Below are 17,197 nucleotides of genomic sequence, written 5' to 3' on the forward strand. Positions count from 1 at the left end.
ATATCCTATATAAAAAGACATTTTACTCCACAAGAAAAGAAGTAAAAGTGATGTTTTGTGCATAAAAGATACAAAAATAGTCAGGAGATGAATCTCCGAGTGAAAACAATATTTCCAGCATATCTGACAGGTACAGCGTTCCTATCATGCTACACCAGGAGCTCCCTTGGAGTAGATAAGAGAGACAAACAGCTCAATAGAAAATGGGTGAGGGATGTGACTGGAGGGTAAAAGAGGAAATCTAAATGGTGAACAGATGCGCGAAGGTGCTCCAGCTCACTGCGAGTCAAGGAGATGAAAATGAGAGCCATTACGTGCCATCTTTTATTCCTCAGATTGGCATACGTTTAGCAGTGATAAACGTCTGGTGCTGGTGAGAAGGTGAGCATGTGAGCAAGGAGCCCTCTCATGCTTTGCTGATAGGAATTTCAGTTGCCGTCCATCTTTGGTGAAGTGTTCTGGCAACATCAAGAGCATTTAAAAACATAAATATCTTTTTATTCTGCTTTTTCATTATTAGGAATTGGAAATAACAAGTTATGTATTACGTACTTTAGTTAATTATTTTTGAAATATCATAAATATTTATCAATAGGATTAGGACTAAATGAATTGAGGCACACCCATTTTATGGACTGCCATGCAACTCTTAAAAGGAGTTATATCTGCCATCTGTTGAATTGGAAGAAAGCCTATGATGTATACTTAAGTGGGAAAAGCAAGTTGCAGAGACGTGTATGATACGATCTGATTTTGGAAAAACAGACATACATACACACTTACACATTTTGTATGAATATAGAGAATCGATAGCCATACAAAGGCTGGGGTGGGAATGGATAGGAAAAAAAAAAGATGGAGCAAAATGAAATATTATCAGACACCCAACCTTTCAGAGTCCTCAGAGCTAAGTTGTGCAGCTTTGGGGGAGGAGAGATGGGAGCGCCCCCTATCCTGCGATCTCTGCTGTTAGGTGTCTCAGGCCTGCGCAGGGGAAGCACCAACACATGCCAGCCAGAGTTAGTGGCTTTAGACGAAGGGGATGCAGACCCAGGATGCCCTGCATAGACTCTGCCTGTCCCCTCAGTTTGCCCAGGGAAATGGCACATCGTTTTAAATTTTGCATTTTAAAAACCAGATGAAAGCTTAAAACAAGCAGCAAGTGTGTAGTGTTGAATCTCAGATGTCATCTCAAGCAAGAAACAAAAATGCTTTGATTTTTTTAAAATTACCTTTGATGCCTAAAAAGGCTGTAATGAATGCTTTCGTTCCAGGATCTCAAACCATGACTTTCTGTGCAGACCAGAGAGGCAGCCCGGGGAGACGGGCACCCTTTGCTCTCTGGGCAGAGACTGCATGGGCATTCACAGCAGCCTTGCCCTGCTGGGATCCCCTCTCTCTCCTTGGTGATGAGAGGGTCACGGGAGAGACGGACAAACACAGGGGCTTTCAGGAGGCATCCTGTCCCTGTGGTCTTTTCTTATGGTTGGCCTTGTCAGAGTGCTAATTGGTGCCAATTTCACTGCCAGTAATGGAGGAAATCTGTTAGGAGAAGGGAGACTTTGGAGTCTAAAATCAGCACAGATTGGTCTCTAGGATTTTCAGACGAGAAGGCTTATGGAATGATGTGCTGTGGGTTTGCGAGGTAAACTTCCTTCTGAGGAGAAATTCCCAGCTGAGCAGGTGCTCAGCTTGTACTGAGAGAAGCAAACCAGAAACCCTAAAATGACTCCATGTTTTTCTGAGAAAACTAATCAGCTATATTTTTGTTTCTCTTGAGAAAGATGATTTTGGTCCTCAAGAGATCTTTTTAAATGTTAGTGTGGCTGAGAACTGCATTTTTATAGACAGATGTTGCTGCTAAATGTGCTTGTGGTAATGATGTTTGTTTAGTGCCTATCTCTAAGGAATTCGGGGCACTTTACAGCCACTTTCTTCATTATTTCTTAAGGTTTATCTTTTTCCTGATCATATTTTAATTGTGACTATAACTTCTTCATTCAGTTTTTCTCGTTGGATTTTCTCTGAAAGATCTCCCATTAACCTCATTTCCTACTACTCTCTGAATTTCCAGTATCATATACTCAGTGTCTCAGGCTTCTCTCTTTCTGTTTACTATTCTTTGTCAATCTTAAAAACTTTCCCATCTTTAATATTTTCACTGTACTTCCTCCTTAAAAGAAGAATTGCTTAAAGCATACCTTGTTCTTCTACATAAATAATCCCTATTATATTTTAGTTATTCTCTTATTTCTATCTTGTTACATTAAAAAGATGAAGTAACTCATTTGAAGTAGCTAAACATGTTCTTTAATATGAACACTGTGTATTGGCATTGTGAATCTGATATTCCTAGCAGATTATTTTTCCAAATTGTTTTCTTCTTTTAATCCTCAAGGGATTTGTTAACTTGTTTTCTCACTGCACAAATCCATGAAGAAACAATAACAAAAGAATAATGAATTATGACAAATTAGTCTTTTGTATAAACAAACAGATACTCCCCTTCCTTCAGGAATTAACCACCAGGAACACCTTTCTTTTTACTGGGGCCTAATCAGAGGGAAGTAGGGTAGAGAACCTTTGTCCTAAAGAGATCCTGGGATCACGAGAGTGCGCGGGAGACACCTTAGAAATCACTCCCTATTTGACAGGTGTTGAAACAGAGCTCATAGAGTGTTAGAAATGTGTCCATGGTCACAGAAACATTTAGGGCATGTTTACAATTTAGTCTAGGAGAAAAGACATCTGGAATTTAAAGTCACTAAATAAAGCATGAAATAGCATGAAATAATGAATGATGTGGTTGCTCTGGGTAGAGGTGAGCTGGTGAATGTTTAACAACTGGAGGCATGGGTGGAGAGAGGAAGCCCTGATTAGTTCTGTTTCCATTTTCAGGGTGCCCAGGGCCAATTTCAAACTACCAACCAGACACCAACAAGTTGGGAAGAGATGAGTACAATCCACTTGGCTCTTGAGAGTGATAGATATCGCCTGGCTAGCGTGATCAGGCCTTTAAAGAGGAGGAGAACTGGGCTAGACCATTCCTCCTCACACATCGTCTCTTTCAGCTGGGAAGGACTATCCCTGGTCTCTCCATCAGGCAACTGTAGGAATGCAACCCTGGCTCTTGCCTTGGCCTCAGTGGATAAAGTGATAGCTCTTCACCTGATGAGCCATCACGTACATTTCAAGGCCCAGCTTAAAGATAAGGAACTTTACCAAGCTTCTCCTTATCCCTGACCCTTTCACCCTTTCTGTCATAACCACTTCTACTCTGAATCCCAGGTGTGTGTGTGTGTGTGTGTGTGTGTGTGTGTGTGTGTGTACCTTTTATTAGAGCAATTACCAAAGCCTAACTTGATATTATTGTCCATGGATGGTATCTTTCCCTACTAGACTGTCCTTGGAGGACAGGGACTGTCTTACTCTTGAATTGCCTGAGAAGCAGTACTGTGTGGTGGGTCAGATCCCAAGCTCTGGAGCCAGCCTGTTCAGCTTCAAATCCTGACACGGCACTCACTCACCTCGAAATGGTGAGCAAGTCATCAAACCCTCTGTTCTCATCTGTAAAAATGAGAAATTAGACAGTAATCTCCATCTGACAAGTGCTGTGATGATTAAGGAGATTACTAGGTGCACTCAGTGCCTAGCTCATACTAAGCCTTCAATTAATGTTCTCTGGTATTGTTATCTCTACCATATAACCCAGTGCATGGCACAGAATTGGTGTGTAGTTGTTGTTGGTTGACTTGCATTAAAGTGAAGCAATGATGTGATCCAGCTAGCTTGACAGGAAGTTGGGAGAGAGTGTGCTAGAGGGGACTGCATGAACAGATTATTGTTGGGTAAACGAAAATGATATTGTAAACAAGAGTCAGCTGATCATAGAATTCTAAGATCAGAACCTAGTTTTCCAGCTGTGGCATGATGAACAATGAGCAGATTATTTTTCCAAATTGCCCTCCCCTCATCCCATGTGCTTGACACTCTAAGCCTATAAACATACCATTTGTTACTCAATAGCTTATATAGTCTGCTGTAAACTTCAGTATCTACTTTTCAATACTGTGCAGTTGCTTTTAAAAAAATCTAAATGCTAGACTTTAAGTATAAATACTGCTAGATTTCATTCCATTTGTTTCACTCTATTATGCCAATTAAGTCACATTGCTTCCAACCTTGATTCTGCAATGCTGTGTATCTTCTACCCTGTCTACCTCTGTATCTACAGTTTTATGGCTATGACTTCTATTTTGTTTTTTGAAACACTATACAGGCCACTTCTAAGAACAGAGCTCTCTGACATGTCACTAGAGACCTCTTTAAATGTTGGCACTGATTCATTACAATATATATTTTTAAAATATGGATTTTACATTCCTTTCAAATCTAGCAAAGTATTTAATAATCTATATTATATTTCATCTTGTTTATAAGGGTGCCATGAAAATGTTTGCCAGAATGCTATGTCTGCAGCATTTTTGAGTCACAGATATAGGGAATCTATCAGAAAAGAAAATGCAGCTAGCTTATTGAAGCCTATTCCTGATTTACCCATGTTAGCTTCCAATACCAACCACTGCCTTTTCTAAGTTGAACAAAGCATTCATGTTTCAAAATGGTGAAGTTAATTTTATCAAGGTAGATTAGGCCTAATGCACATACCTGTATGAGAAGTGTGGACACAATCCTGAAGGTGATGGGAGGTTGTTGAAGTTTTTGAGTAGGTATCCTATGATGAAGTGATGTTTAAGAAGAGCCATCCAGCAGCAGTGTCCACAATGGACGCCAGGAGGAACCTCATGCAATGTTTGAAGTAGCCTTCAATAATCCCAGAAGGAGCTGCTGGGCTACTGGACTAGTAGCAATAAGGATGGAAGAGAATAAAAGTGGATTTAGAAGGAAAAAATGCAAAGGGATTATTGGAAGGGAAAGTTTAGCAGTAGAAAAACATAACATAAAAATAAGTACTTTAGAACTTCTTGAACTTTTCCACATCATTAAATATGCAGAAAATATCAGTGTGGCCACTGGGGCAAATAGGGCTGGTTGGAGATGGAGGTGACCCAATATCATGGGTCTACAGGACAGGGTCTCCTCTTCTCCAAGTTCCCACCCGCCAACCGCAGGCAGAAGACATTGATATCTTCACATGGCTTAGAAGCTATTTGGACATTTCTGCTTTAGAAATAAGTAGTCTTAGCAATATGAGGGCCAACAGACTTGCATTGAAATGAGGACCAATAGTACAGATCAGACTAAAAAATATACAAGAAAGCCAACCCTTGGTTCTGAACCCAGAAGTGACATATGGCTGACACAATTGGGAGAAAACTAACTAGCAATAAGATTAATTCCAAGATGGCCCAGGACACCAAGCTGTTGCCTGTGTTACAGTGACACAGTTAGACAAGGGCAGTGGCTGTGTAGGCCTAATTGTGCCTGGAAATGGGCAGCACCTTCTAGACAGTTTGGAGAGGAGTACAAACCACACCTAGAGAGGCACTAAGTAGAACCTAAGTGTAGAACAAGCAGAAACAAAAGGAGAGGATTTGGGTTTTGTATGAATGTGGACATTTAAGCCCATTAATCTAAGCCTGCTTGAAAATGTATGAAGCTCTGCCCATTTTTTTTTTTTTTTGCTTCTTATTGATTTAATGCATCTTATTGCGTTAATACATTAAGTAGTTTCGTAGTCCTAGCACTTTACCTGTGCAGCTAATTTGATTGCGGTATGGAGGAAATTATAGCTTGGGAAAATGCAAGAGCTTGCAATCCATAATTCCCTGTGATAATCCAAGATTTTTAGTTACAGAAAATTAAAAGGTGTTCCCTCTTTCTTCAATAAACTTAATGACAGAGTGGGAACGAAAACCCACCAACACAGTCATGCAGATTCTATTATGAAAACAGGAAAGAATGGCTCTTCTAAAAGATAATAGAACCCACACATTTCTCCTGATGATTGGTAGCAGGTCCACCAAGAGCATGATTCCAGGGGGCACCCACCTTTCACTTTGGAGTATGTGTGAATGGTGCTCCCTGAAGTTGGGTACACAGCCTGTGTGGCCATATGTGACAGCTCACAGAGGGACCTATATGATTCATCCTGGGGCTTTCACCCAGCCCAGCAGGTGCATATCTCCAATGACCTGTGGCATTCATCAGCAGCCCAGCCACACTCCCTTCCCAGCCAAGCTGAGTCAGTATTCTTTAATCCTGACTTACCATTTTATATCAGTTCAGATCTATTCAGTTTCCTCATGGCTTCCCACTGGACCTCTGTTACAAGCCAAAACACATCCTTCTGGCTCATTTGTTTCAGTCATTCTGTTAACCTTTTCAAAGAGATTTGCTGCTCTCACCAGCATACGCATTGTCATAGTTAAGTAGAAAAAACCAACAGTCACACAAGCAGGAAACTGGCATCTTCCCAGCACTTGGTGGAGGCTTCGGTTTTAGCACTTACCCCAACAGCACCATAAACATTTATTTACATTTCTGACTCCTTCACTCAGTGTGAAGTGAATGAAAGGCAGAATGATGCTCCTTTGAGCCACAGGTCTTAGTGGGTCCTCTCATGATGTTTGGTAAGTAGGTGAGTAAATTAATAGATTGCTTTTCTTAGATTTGGACACAGTAGTCTCATTTTGAGCATATGGTTTCTTCTCTCTATTATGTACATTGGCCTTTGTTTAAATCTTCCTGGGTGAGGCTAGGAGACATTGCTATGTCTCCACCAATGGTTTCTGGGTCTTTTGTTTATCCCTGTGCAGGTGGGGAAGTGGAAAGACAAGTCTCTGCAGATGAAGTACTACTTGTGGCCCCGAATGTGTCCTGAGACGGAAGAGCAGGAGGATGACCATCTGAGCATCGTAACACTGGAGGAGGCTCCGTTTGTTATTGTGGAGAGTGTGGACCCTCTGAGTGGAACCTGCATGAGGAACACAGTCCCCTGCCAAAAACGCATCGTCTCTGAGTACGGCACCTTCCCCAGTGGCTTCGGATGGCATGGGATAGTCAGATTTGACCCAGCTGTTATCACCTGGCCTGCCTGGGACTTGAAGTTAGAATGAATTGAGCACCATGCCTGATTTTCATTTACCATTGAGCAATAGGATTACTGACAGCCCTGTGGTCTGATGTCGGATTCTGTCCAGATCATGACCTGGGAGAATTTCTGCCAACTATACTAATGTTTCTTTGGCCTTGTCTGATCTCAGCGTCTAGAATCTCTAGTTTGTGGAGATTCAAGTTTACATTGGTAATGAAATATATTTGGGGGAGTCAACGTGTCCGGAAATTTTGAGATTTAGAAACATTTTAGAAATCAAGAAAATGGTTCCCTTTTGTGAGGGTGGGAAGTCCCTGAAAGGAGGAATGAGAGGCCTCTAAGAGAGCAGGCAGATAGCTCTGGTGGTGGTGAGGATGGGGTGGGTGGGTTGGGGGGAGATGATGGGATTAAGCAATAAAGAAAAAAGAGAAAGAACTCATGAACATGGACAACAGAGTGGTGATTGTAGGGGAGAAGAGGTTGGGTGCAGGTAGAAGAGGGTATGGGGGATAAATGGTGATTGGGGTGGGGGAGAAAATAAAAACATTATAACTCCAAAAGTAAAAGAGGCCTCTAAGGTGCTGGCAGCTTCTCTGTATCTGGATTTGGGTGCTGGTTAAATTGGTGCATTCACTGTGTGAAAATTCATCCAACTGAACCCTTAGGACAGGTGCACTTTCCTGATGTATATTATACTTCAAAGGAACATTAAAAATTGTAAGAAAATCTGGTTTGCTGCAGTGAGTTAATGAGAGAATTGCAGCTCTGTGGTCTGATTTATTCCCTCGCTTAGGCCTGATGTAAGTTGTAATGGCAAAGGGTAATATTTTGCTTCTTATATAAAGCCGTGTTTTTGTTTTGTTTTGTTTTGTTTCTTTAATTGTTTAGGAATAAAACAGATGAGGAGCCAGGTTACATCAAAAAATGCTGCAAGGGCTTCTGTATTGACATCCTTAAGAAAATTTCCAAATCTGTAAAGTTCACCTATGACCTTTACCTGGTCACCAATGGCAAACATGGGAAGAAAATCAATGGAACCTGGAATGGTATGATTGGAGAGGTGAGTATCAGGAATTAAGGGCCATTTCCAGATCATGACCTGGAAAATTTTCAGCTAACTGTACTAATGTTTCTTTGGCCTTGCCTGGTCTCAATGACTAGGACCTCCAGTTGATGGAGATTCAAGTTTACACTGTTTCATTTAGATATCAAAAACACTCATTTTACAAATCTTATAAAATATATACTAGTAAATAGAATATACTCTTCCCACTGCACAAAGAAAACCATTATAAGGCTATGAGTTATTTCCCTTGTGGAGGCCCCTCCCCTTCCTGAATGTTCTAATGGGAGCATTGGGTATTTCTCCCCAGGTGGTCATGAAGAGGGCCTACATGGCAGTGGGGTCACTCACCATCAATGAGGAACGATCCGAGGTGGTCGACTTCTCTGTGCCCTTCATAGAGACTGGCATCAGTGTCATGGTGTCACGCAGCAATGGGACTGTCTCACCGTCTGCCTTCTTAGGTATGTGATGAGCTTGCTGATGTGAAGGAAATAGACATAAAGGCAGGTAGATGGAATGAGGCACAGTAAAGGGCAGGTGGCCAGGCTCTTTCAGCCAGGAGGTGGTTTGCTGGAAGCTTAGCTCAGCCAGGATTTCATTGCAGGGCAGGGCGGGGGGGGGGGGGGGGCCTTCAAAATTGATTATTCTCCAACATGAAAACTGAAGAACACTACCCCCAAAAAATAGAAAGGTGTGATACCTTATAAGAAAACTAGAGGCCCAGTGCACAAAATTCGTGCACTGGTGGGGAGGTCCCTCAGCCCAGCCTGCACCCTCTCCAATATGGGACACCACAGGGATCAGGCCTAAACCAGCAGTCAGACATCCCTCTCACAATCCGGGACTGCTGGCTCCTAACTTCTTGCCTGTCTGCCTGCCTGATTGCCCCAAACCGCTTTTGCCTGCCCCCTAACCACTCCCCTGTGGCTTGATTAACACCTAACTGCTCCCCTGCCAGCCCGATCGCCCCCAGTTGCTCTCCCCTGACACCCTGATATCACCCCCAACTGCCCTCCTCTGCTGGCCTGGTCACCCCCAACTGTCCTCCCCTGCTATCCTGATGGCCCCCAACTGTCCCTCCCCTGCCAGCCTGATCTCACCCCCAACTGCCCTTCCCTGCCAGGCTGATCGCCCCAATTGCTTCCGCCTACCTGGTCCCCCCAACTGCCCTCTCCAGCCGGCCTGATCTTGCCCCCAACTGCCCTCCCCTGCTGGCCTGATGGCCCCCAATGGTCCTCCTCTGCCAGCCTGGTTGCCCCCAACTGCCCTCCTCTGCCGGCCAATTTGGTTCTGATTGGTCGGTTTCCATCAGCATCAAAAGCTTTACCTCCTAGGCAGCCATTGGTTCCTCACAGTTCACCCAGATTTGGTTCTGATTGGTTGGTTTCTATGCCAGTCAGCTTCAAAAGTTCTGCCTCCAGGCAGCCATTGGCTCCTCACAGTTGACCCAGATTTGGTTCTAATTGGTCAGTTTCTATGCCAGTCAGTGTCTCTGGGTCTATCAATGGGGCCTGATCAGAAAGGCAGGCTGATCAGCAGCCCTGGTGGAGGCCTGGAGAGAAATGGAGGCACGGCTGCTGGCCAGGCCCAGAGAGAAAAAGAGAGGCAAGTGCTGATCAACAGCTGCCACAGAGGCTACGGATCAGACCCTGCTTCTCTCTTTATGCCTCTCTCTGGGCCTGATTTGCAGCCCCCTCAGCAGTCAGTGCTGGGTCACTGGCCTACAGCTGTAGCAGTCATGGCAACCCAGTGCTGACTGCTGGACTAACTTCTGGTTAGTTGAGCCTCTGGTCATTGTGGATGTGACAGACCCAGGGTTTTTATATATTAGGATAGTGCTGGAGTGGTAATCAGGGGTCCTACTCTAGTCCCATTCCCGCTACTTAATCATCATTTGACCTTGAGCAAATTTTCTTTATCCTTAGACTCAGCTTCCTCAACCATTGAAGACATTTCAACTAGCCAATCTTTGAAGCTGCTTCCTGCTTTAATAATTTCAAATTGTGGATATCATTGAAATACCTATGACTTCTAAAAAATATTGATTGAAAGAGAGATTTGTTGTTCCACTTATTTATGCATTCATTGGTGGTTCTTATATGTGCCCTAACTGGGGATTGAATAGCAACCTTGTCATATCAGGATGACGCTCTAACCAAATGAGCTACCCAGTGGAGTGAAATACCAATGATTCTAAATGTTCTTCAAGAATTGAGCTCAGTGCTACCTAAAAAGGTTTTCTATTTCTACATTAATTTTCTGAGGCTTTGTCATATAAAGCTGATCTGATTCTCCTCCCCATCTCACCCCAAACTTCCTCATACCATTCAGTGCTCCCCACTTCACAAACTGGAAATTCTAGTCACTTAGGTGTTAGAAGCTTTAGATATAAGACTAGGTGAGGCCAGGATTTCAATTAGATGAGCTCTCTTATGAGCTCATACCCTATATTTTTGGCAGGAGCTGTGAGAACAAGGGGTTGAAAATTAAAGTGTCACCTTGAAAACAGAACACTGGGATAGGAGACAGGAAGCCTGGTTTGGACATAAGCTGTAAGCCCTTGGACAAGTCACAGTCTCTCTAATGGATATCAACTTTTTTTTATGAGGATGTTGGAATAAACCATGATTAACATTTCCTTAGGCTCTATGGGGGAGGGGGTGGTATTCAATTAAAGCACTGGAAAGTGGTGTTAGAGGTTCTGTAGTTTTCTATAAATTACTCAAGTTTCTCAGCCAACCTTCTTACTCACAGTGAAGCCAATTCTGGCTCTTCCAATTTTATATGAAATGTTATTAGATAGCACACACTCTATGTCTGCATTAATCCTCATAGCAGCTTTATGTATTTTATTTGCTTTTTCCTTTACAAGGATAATTGTAACATTAAGATATACAAACAAAACTACAGTTTAGGCCTGGCCGGCATGCTCAGTGGTTGAGTGTTGACCTATGAATTAGGAAGTCATGGTTCAATTCCCACTCAGGCCATTTGCCCAGGTTTCGGGCTCCATCCACAGTGTGGGACATGCAGAAGGCAGATGATCAATGATTCTCTCTCATCATTGAAGTTTCTATCTCTTTGTCCCTGTCCTTTCTTCTCTGAGATCAATAAAAACACACACACACACACACACAAAAAAAACAAACAAAAAAAACCCACACATCACATTCTAATTCTAACCCTGTCAGCATAGAATTAACCTTACTTAGCTTCTAAACTAGAAGAGCCAGTGATACATTGGGATAGCCCTAGAATGACATAGGAATGCCACGCAGGGTGTGTGTGTGTGTGTGTGTGTGTGTGTGTGTGTGTGTGTAACAGTAAGTTAATTGCAGTGGTAAGAGAAACCAATATTTATTGAACACCTACTATGTGATGTGGCAGGCATTATTGTATAAACTGTGACTATATTATCTCATTGATACTATCATTATACCCAATTTTTGGCTTAAGAACTGAGTCTCAGGTTAAGCAATTTTCCAACAGTCTCTCAGCTAGTAATGGGCAGATCCAGATATGGCTGCCTTCAGAGCCTGTGTTCTAATACACAGTTTGAGCTCTAAAATGTGGTGGTCTGCCCAAACTGGTTTGGCTCAGTGGATAGAGCATCGGCCTGCCGACTGAAGAGTCCCAGGTTTGATTCCGGTCAAGGGCATGTACCTTGGTTGTGGGCATATCCCCAGTGTGTGTGTGTGGGGGGGTGTGCAGGAGGCAGCTGATGGATGTGTCTCTCTCATTGATGTTTCTAACTCTCTATCTCTCTCCCTTCCTCTCTGTAAAAAAAATCAATAAAACATTTAAAAAAATAAAATGTGGTGGTCAGAGACTAAGATGTGAGATAATACAATGGGAAAGCACAGTCCTTTGCCTTCACTGACCTCACTTCATAAACTGGTCCTGAAAGGACCATGACCTCTGAATCTAGTTCACTGCTCTGTAAAATAAATATGGTAAACCCAAAATGAAAGAGCCATTATAAGGATTGGATAAAGTATGTGGAGAAATCACTTTCTAAATTGTAAAGACCAATACAAATATGATTGTTGTTGTTTTTATACAGAAAATTTCCTTAAGTTTAATGGGGGGGGGGGGGAGGGGAAGGAAAGCATAGAGAAAGTACTTTTTACTCAGTTATTCCCTAATCTTAAACAAAAGTGAAATCAGGGTAGCATTGCAATCAGTTGGAGCCAATGGGGAAAGATGTTCTCTACTCCACTGCTTAGAGGCTTTGAATTGTACCTTCTACCCTCATCTCTGGCTGCCACTAAAAGGTTTTCCATTTCACAGCTGGCATGCCTCTTATAAAAGTCCTTTTCAAATTGATTAAGTGGCCAGGCTTTTATAATTCCCTTGAGGGTTCACAAGTAAAGGTTTCAAGTAAGAAAATATTTTCTAATTTCCAGCCATTTTCCCTTTTTTTTTAAACTTCATCTTTATTAATGATTTGGAAGATGGAAAAAACAGCATATTATTAATTCACATAGTTATGAGTTTACAATGTGATGTATTAGCTAAAAAGACCAGAACTATTTTGAGACACATTGAGGGAGCATTGTATCATGGGACTGAAGAGTGTCTCTTCTTATAGGCCTTCAGAGAGACTGCTACTAGAAGGTAGTATTCAATTTCTGAACACCTGTAAGCCAGAGAGATTTAGATCAACTGGAAGGAACTCAGCTAAAGCGATTAAAGAAAATATAGTGGAACATTATTGCCCTCTTGCCTGACCTTGTCTCATCAACTATGTGACCTGATGATAGAGCCTGGCTTGTAGTTGTCTGCTTAATTATAGCTGAAGCATGTTCCTTGTCATCTGCTAAATTCTCACTGTTGTAGATACTGCTATTCAATGTGGATGTGTTTTTGAACACTGACATATTCTCACACCCTAATGATGTCTAATAAAATATATACATCAAATTGGGTTAAAAATGTAAGTCTAGGAAAGTTTAAGAGAAGTGGGGGATGGGAACTATTTGTTGTACGTAGTTATTATAGAATCAGTTCAGGCCTGAAATAGTAGCTAAGTCTGTTGAGAATGAATTTGGCTCTGAGGCTTGTTAGCATTGGTGAAGACTTTTCCTAGGTCTCCACTATGTGGTGTGGCCATGTAGATGACACCATAAACAAAGAATCAGTCCAATATGATCCATTTACTCCATAGCTGGTATGTCTTCACACTTGTACCATTTACCGAAAGACCCAGATACTGGTCCAATGCAGAAACTATCTCTATAGTCTCAAAAAAGAGGCTGTCCTTTTTATGTGCTTGAAAGAAAATAAACCTTGACTTGCCCATCAGATAAATGGAGATGCTCAGGCATAGCCTCTTATTCCTCCCCAGTCCAGGCCTTGGTTGTCTGAAGGGATGTACACACTTCTAGTTTGTTTTCCCCTCAAAAATGCATGTTGCATGAGTGAATAAATAGGTAAATTAATTAGAATCTCTTTGTTCCCTGTTTTAACCCTCAGCACTGATTTTTTCTTCCTTCCCCAGAGCCCTTCAGCGCTGACGTCTGGGTTATGATGTTTGTGATGCTGCTCATTGTCTCAGCTGTGGCTGTCTTTGTCTTTGAGTACTTCAGCCCTGTGGGTTATAACAGGTGCCTCGCTGATGGTAGAGGTAAGGCCATTAAAACTGCTGCATTTCTGCATTTTTCTAGCTCTCAATTTCGAACCTCTGTACCCTTCATTTGCTGTCTTCTCCTTAACTTACCCATTTATGAAAATGAACCCACCGCTTTCTATGTCACCAGCTTGAAGATTCATTAGAGATACCCCAATTAAGATGTTAATTTGAATCTATATGTCCTCATCCTGGCTCAAGCCTGATCCCAAACCCAGTTCCACCCATAAGGAAATGAGAGGAAAGCTGGCAGGAGATACCTGTAGCATAGATGTGTAAGAGGAAGCTATTTTGATAACCTTAGGCTAAGAGCAGGCTATGAGAGTAGTTGTGGCTGAAAGAGTTCTCCATAGCCAAAGGATCACCACTGAGGTACAACATCTCCAAAGCATGTGTCCTGCTCTATTCCTCTGCCAGGGAGTATAGGAGTTGGACATTTGAAATACAATGGCCAGGAGATAACAGTTCTCACCCACTGGTACTACTGGGGGGAGTCCAGTTTCCTGGCTAGGTAAGTCCAGAGATGTGAGAGCTGCCTCTGTGTTTGAAGCATTGATGAGATTTCACAAAAAAGTTCACTAGTTTTAGGAAGGGGGTGATGAGGTCCTTATAAATAGCTCTTCTAAAACTTTCTGACACCCTAGGGTTAGAAAATATTACACCTTTTCTGAGAGTTTTATCCTGGAGTTAGACCTTCAAGATGAAAGATTCTTAGATTCTGAACCCTGGATACACATAAAAATTATCTGTGGAACACAAAAAACAGGTGCGTGGACTTCATTTTTGAATATTCTGATTCGCTAAGTCCAGAGTGGGGCATTAGAGTAACAATCCCACACCACACCAGTTTAATAAGAATCTCTGGAGATGGGTGCTAGGCTGCTGTATTCTGGACTAGCTCCCTAGTGCTCTTGTTGACTCCACAGTCCATGCTGTGACCCACCACTGCACTGAAGTATTTCCAGGTGCCGACCTACCTTCTTATCTGTTGTGTGAACTCTGGGTGGAAGTTTGGCTGCCTCCACAGCATGGTGCTGTCCGGGCTTTCCACCTCTGCTAGAGGGTCATCCAGAAGCATGACCTGCTCCCCATCCCAATGGGCAATGGTAACAAGTGAAACATCTGAGAAGCACCTGACTACATACATAGGTTGACCATGTCAAGAGCTAAAGTTAGTGTGCCCCCTCCCCTACACTGGAAGAAAATAAAGGAGGCAAAAATTCAGATATAAAATTCAGAGCAAAGGCTTACTTTACAATTACTTTACCAAAACGATGCTTTGTCTTCACAATGGCATTCAACATGGGGCCACTTTAAATATTAAGACTCCTTGAGGCATTTTACAATGTATAAAACTTTTATTTATAAACATCTTTTTAGTTACACATCTGTTCCATGAAATCAGGTCTGCACGCACAGATGTGTGTGCACAGTTAGATATTAGGCTCGACATGTGTAGTCACCGGTGATTTAGTTGGCTGAGCAGATGCTGTAGGATCACAGATAGTATCGTAAGACCTGAGCTAATGTGTTGTAAAACTGTGCAGGCAGATGTTCATTTCAGCAGTGGAGGGGCTACATGCAGACCTAGGCATCAGGCAAGATCTCATCATCGCCAAGCAGAGAAAGCAATAAGGTCACAAGAAGATTATGACCTTCTTGTGGCAAAGCTAGGGGTTTATGACTACCTGTCTGGGCTTCCTGACATTCTTCTGCACAGGAGCTGCTACTGTAGAAAACCATTTGGGAAGTGTTGGCATTGGAGAGGGGTCAGACTTGTCCTTGAAACATTCAGTGCTTGATGCTAGACGCTAAGAAAAAACCAGGATAAAGTGCATTGAAAGCCATTTAGCATCTGTGTGAATAAAATTGGAGGAGGTCTTTGACAATGGTAGAAAAAGACCCCACACAGTTCTTACTGATCTTTTTGAAGTTGAAATATTTCCTTGGTAGATAGTAATGTAAATTTTAGGAACAACAGGAATAGGGACATGTGTGTGATGATAATGGGGTGGTTGCCTTTGTTATTCGGATTTGATATGATCTTGAGGGTCTCAATCTTAGGGGAAGAAAGCTAGCCCCTCCAGTGCTCTGGCTGAGTCATGACCATTAGTTGGAGCAAGATCCCACATGCACCCCAGGCCTCTGCTTTTTCTCCTGAGAAACTTCCTTATGTCTTTCAGGGGTTCCCAGGAGAAGAGAGACACAAGCTCTCTACTTAAAAAAGCTTTCTGTGAAAGGGCTGGGTCTTGGTTGGAGGGTTTCCTCCTCTGAGCAGGAACTTACCAGTTCTGTGTGCTTGTAGGTTTCAACAGAACCAGTGACTCTGTCTTAACTTTTTGTCTTTGTCTTTTGTTCATTTCAGAGCCAGGGGGCCCATCTTTTACCATCGGCAAAGCTATTTGGTTACTGTGGGGCCTGGTGTTTAACAACTCCGTCCCGGTGCAGAACCCAAAGGGGACCACCTCCAAGATCATGGTGTCAGTATGGGCCTTCTTCGCTGTCATCTTCCTGGCCAGCTACACTGCCAACTTAGCTGCCTTCATGATCCAAGAGGAGTATGTGGACCAGGTTTCCGGCCTGAGTGACAAAAAGGTAAGAGGACCATTTAAAACCTTCTATCTTTCCCTCAGTCTCATTCTGAACCATACTCAAAGTTTTCACATACCTATTAATTTTTCTAAATCTTTAGAATCCACAGTTCTTTCTTATGTTTCCTTCAACTGGAGGAGGACTTAAATGGGAGCAGAAAACAGTATCCCTACTGAAATAATATTACTTCACATTTGCCTTCTGATTTGTGAAAGGTTGTTAGAAGTACACCCTGGGTTGCAAATAAGGGGCTTGGTATGTTAGCAGCTTTTTGAGTACGTGGTACTTGTTGGATACACTTGGGTGGCCTATCCACACGGGGCTTCTGTTTGGTGTTGTTAGAAGGCTGCCCCATGCACCCATGCTGAGGGCACTGGCCCATTGTGGCCTTCATTTTCCTCCCAGTGGGGTTTGCTGTGGGCTCTCCCTTTGTTCTCCTGCACACTCGTGTGTTCCCATGGCTGAGCAGGAGGGTTGTTCTCCTTGTGTCCTGAAGAGAAGTAACTTCTACTTAACTTGATTACCCTGTGTAATGCTGATGAATGGGCTGCCCCCATACCAATTGCGGGCCTCCCTGCTGGCCTGTGCAGTTGAGACAGGAAGGAAAGTGTCTGCTGGCTTCCAACTTTTCTGGGTACAGATGTGCACAACCCATTCTGAATGCATCTGACTCTCTAGGTCTGCCAGAAGCATCATGGCTTCCATGGCAGCTCTGTCTTCTGAAACCATGATAACCAGATGGTCCATGACCAGTAATAGGAGCTACCTTCATGGTGTGTCCAGTAAAGCTCCTGGGTACCCCCAAAATGATTCTGGAGACTTGTACTTACAACAAATTTTCTATTCTGTTTCC

At 42.7% G+C, this 17,197-nt stretch overlaps 1 protein-coding gene across 1 annotated transcript in view; it reads left to right on the plus strand.

The window, feature by feature from the left end:
* Positions 1-17,197, plus strand: part of LOC103285105 (glutamate receptor ionotropic, NMDA 2B) — a gene marked incomplete at its 3' end in the record, with an annotated part of 69,496 nt that overhangs the window by 48,951 nt on the left and 3,348 nt on the right. Inside the window, exons 3-7 of the mRNA XM_054718620.1 lie at positions 6,780-6,982; positions 7,946-8,117; positions 8,431-8,584; positions 13,624-13,749; positions 16,118-16,347. Coding sequence (XP_054574595.1) covers positions 6,780-6,982; positions 7,946-8,117; positions 8,431-8,584; positions 13,624-13,749; positions 16,118-16,347 — 885 coding nt within the window. The remainder of the gene's footprint in view (positions 1-6,779; positions 6,983-7,945; positions 8,118-8,430; positions 8,585-13,623; positions 13,750-16,117; positions 16,348-17,197) is intronic.

Source organism: Eptesicus fuscus, chromosome 7 (assembly GCF_027574615.1).
Source record: "Eptesicus fuscus isolate TK198812 chromosome 7, DD_ASM_mEF_20220401, whole genome shotgun sequence".
NCBI lineage: Eukaryota > Metazoa > Chordata > Mammalia > Chiroptera > Vespertilionidae > Eptesicus > Eptesicus fuscus.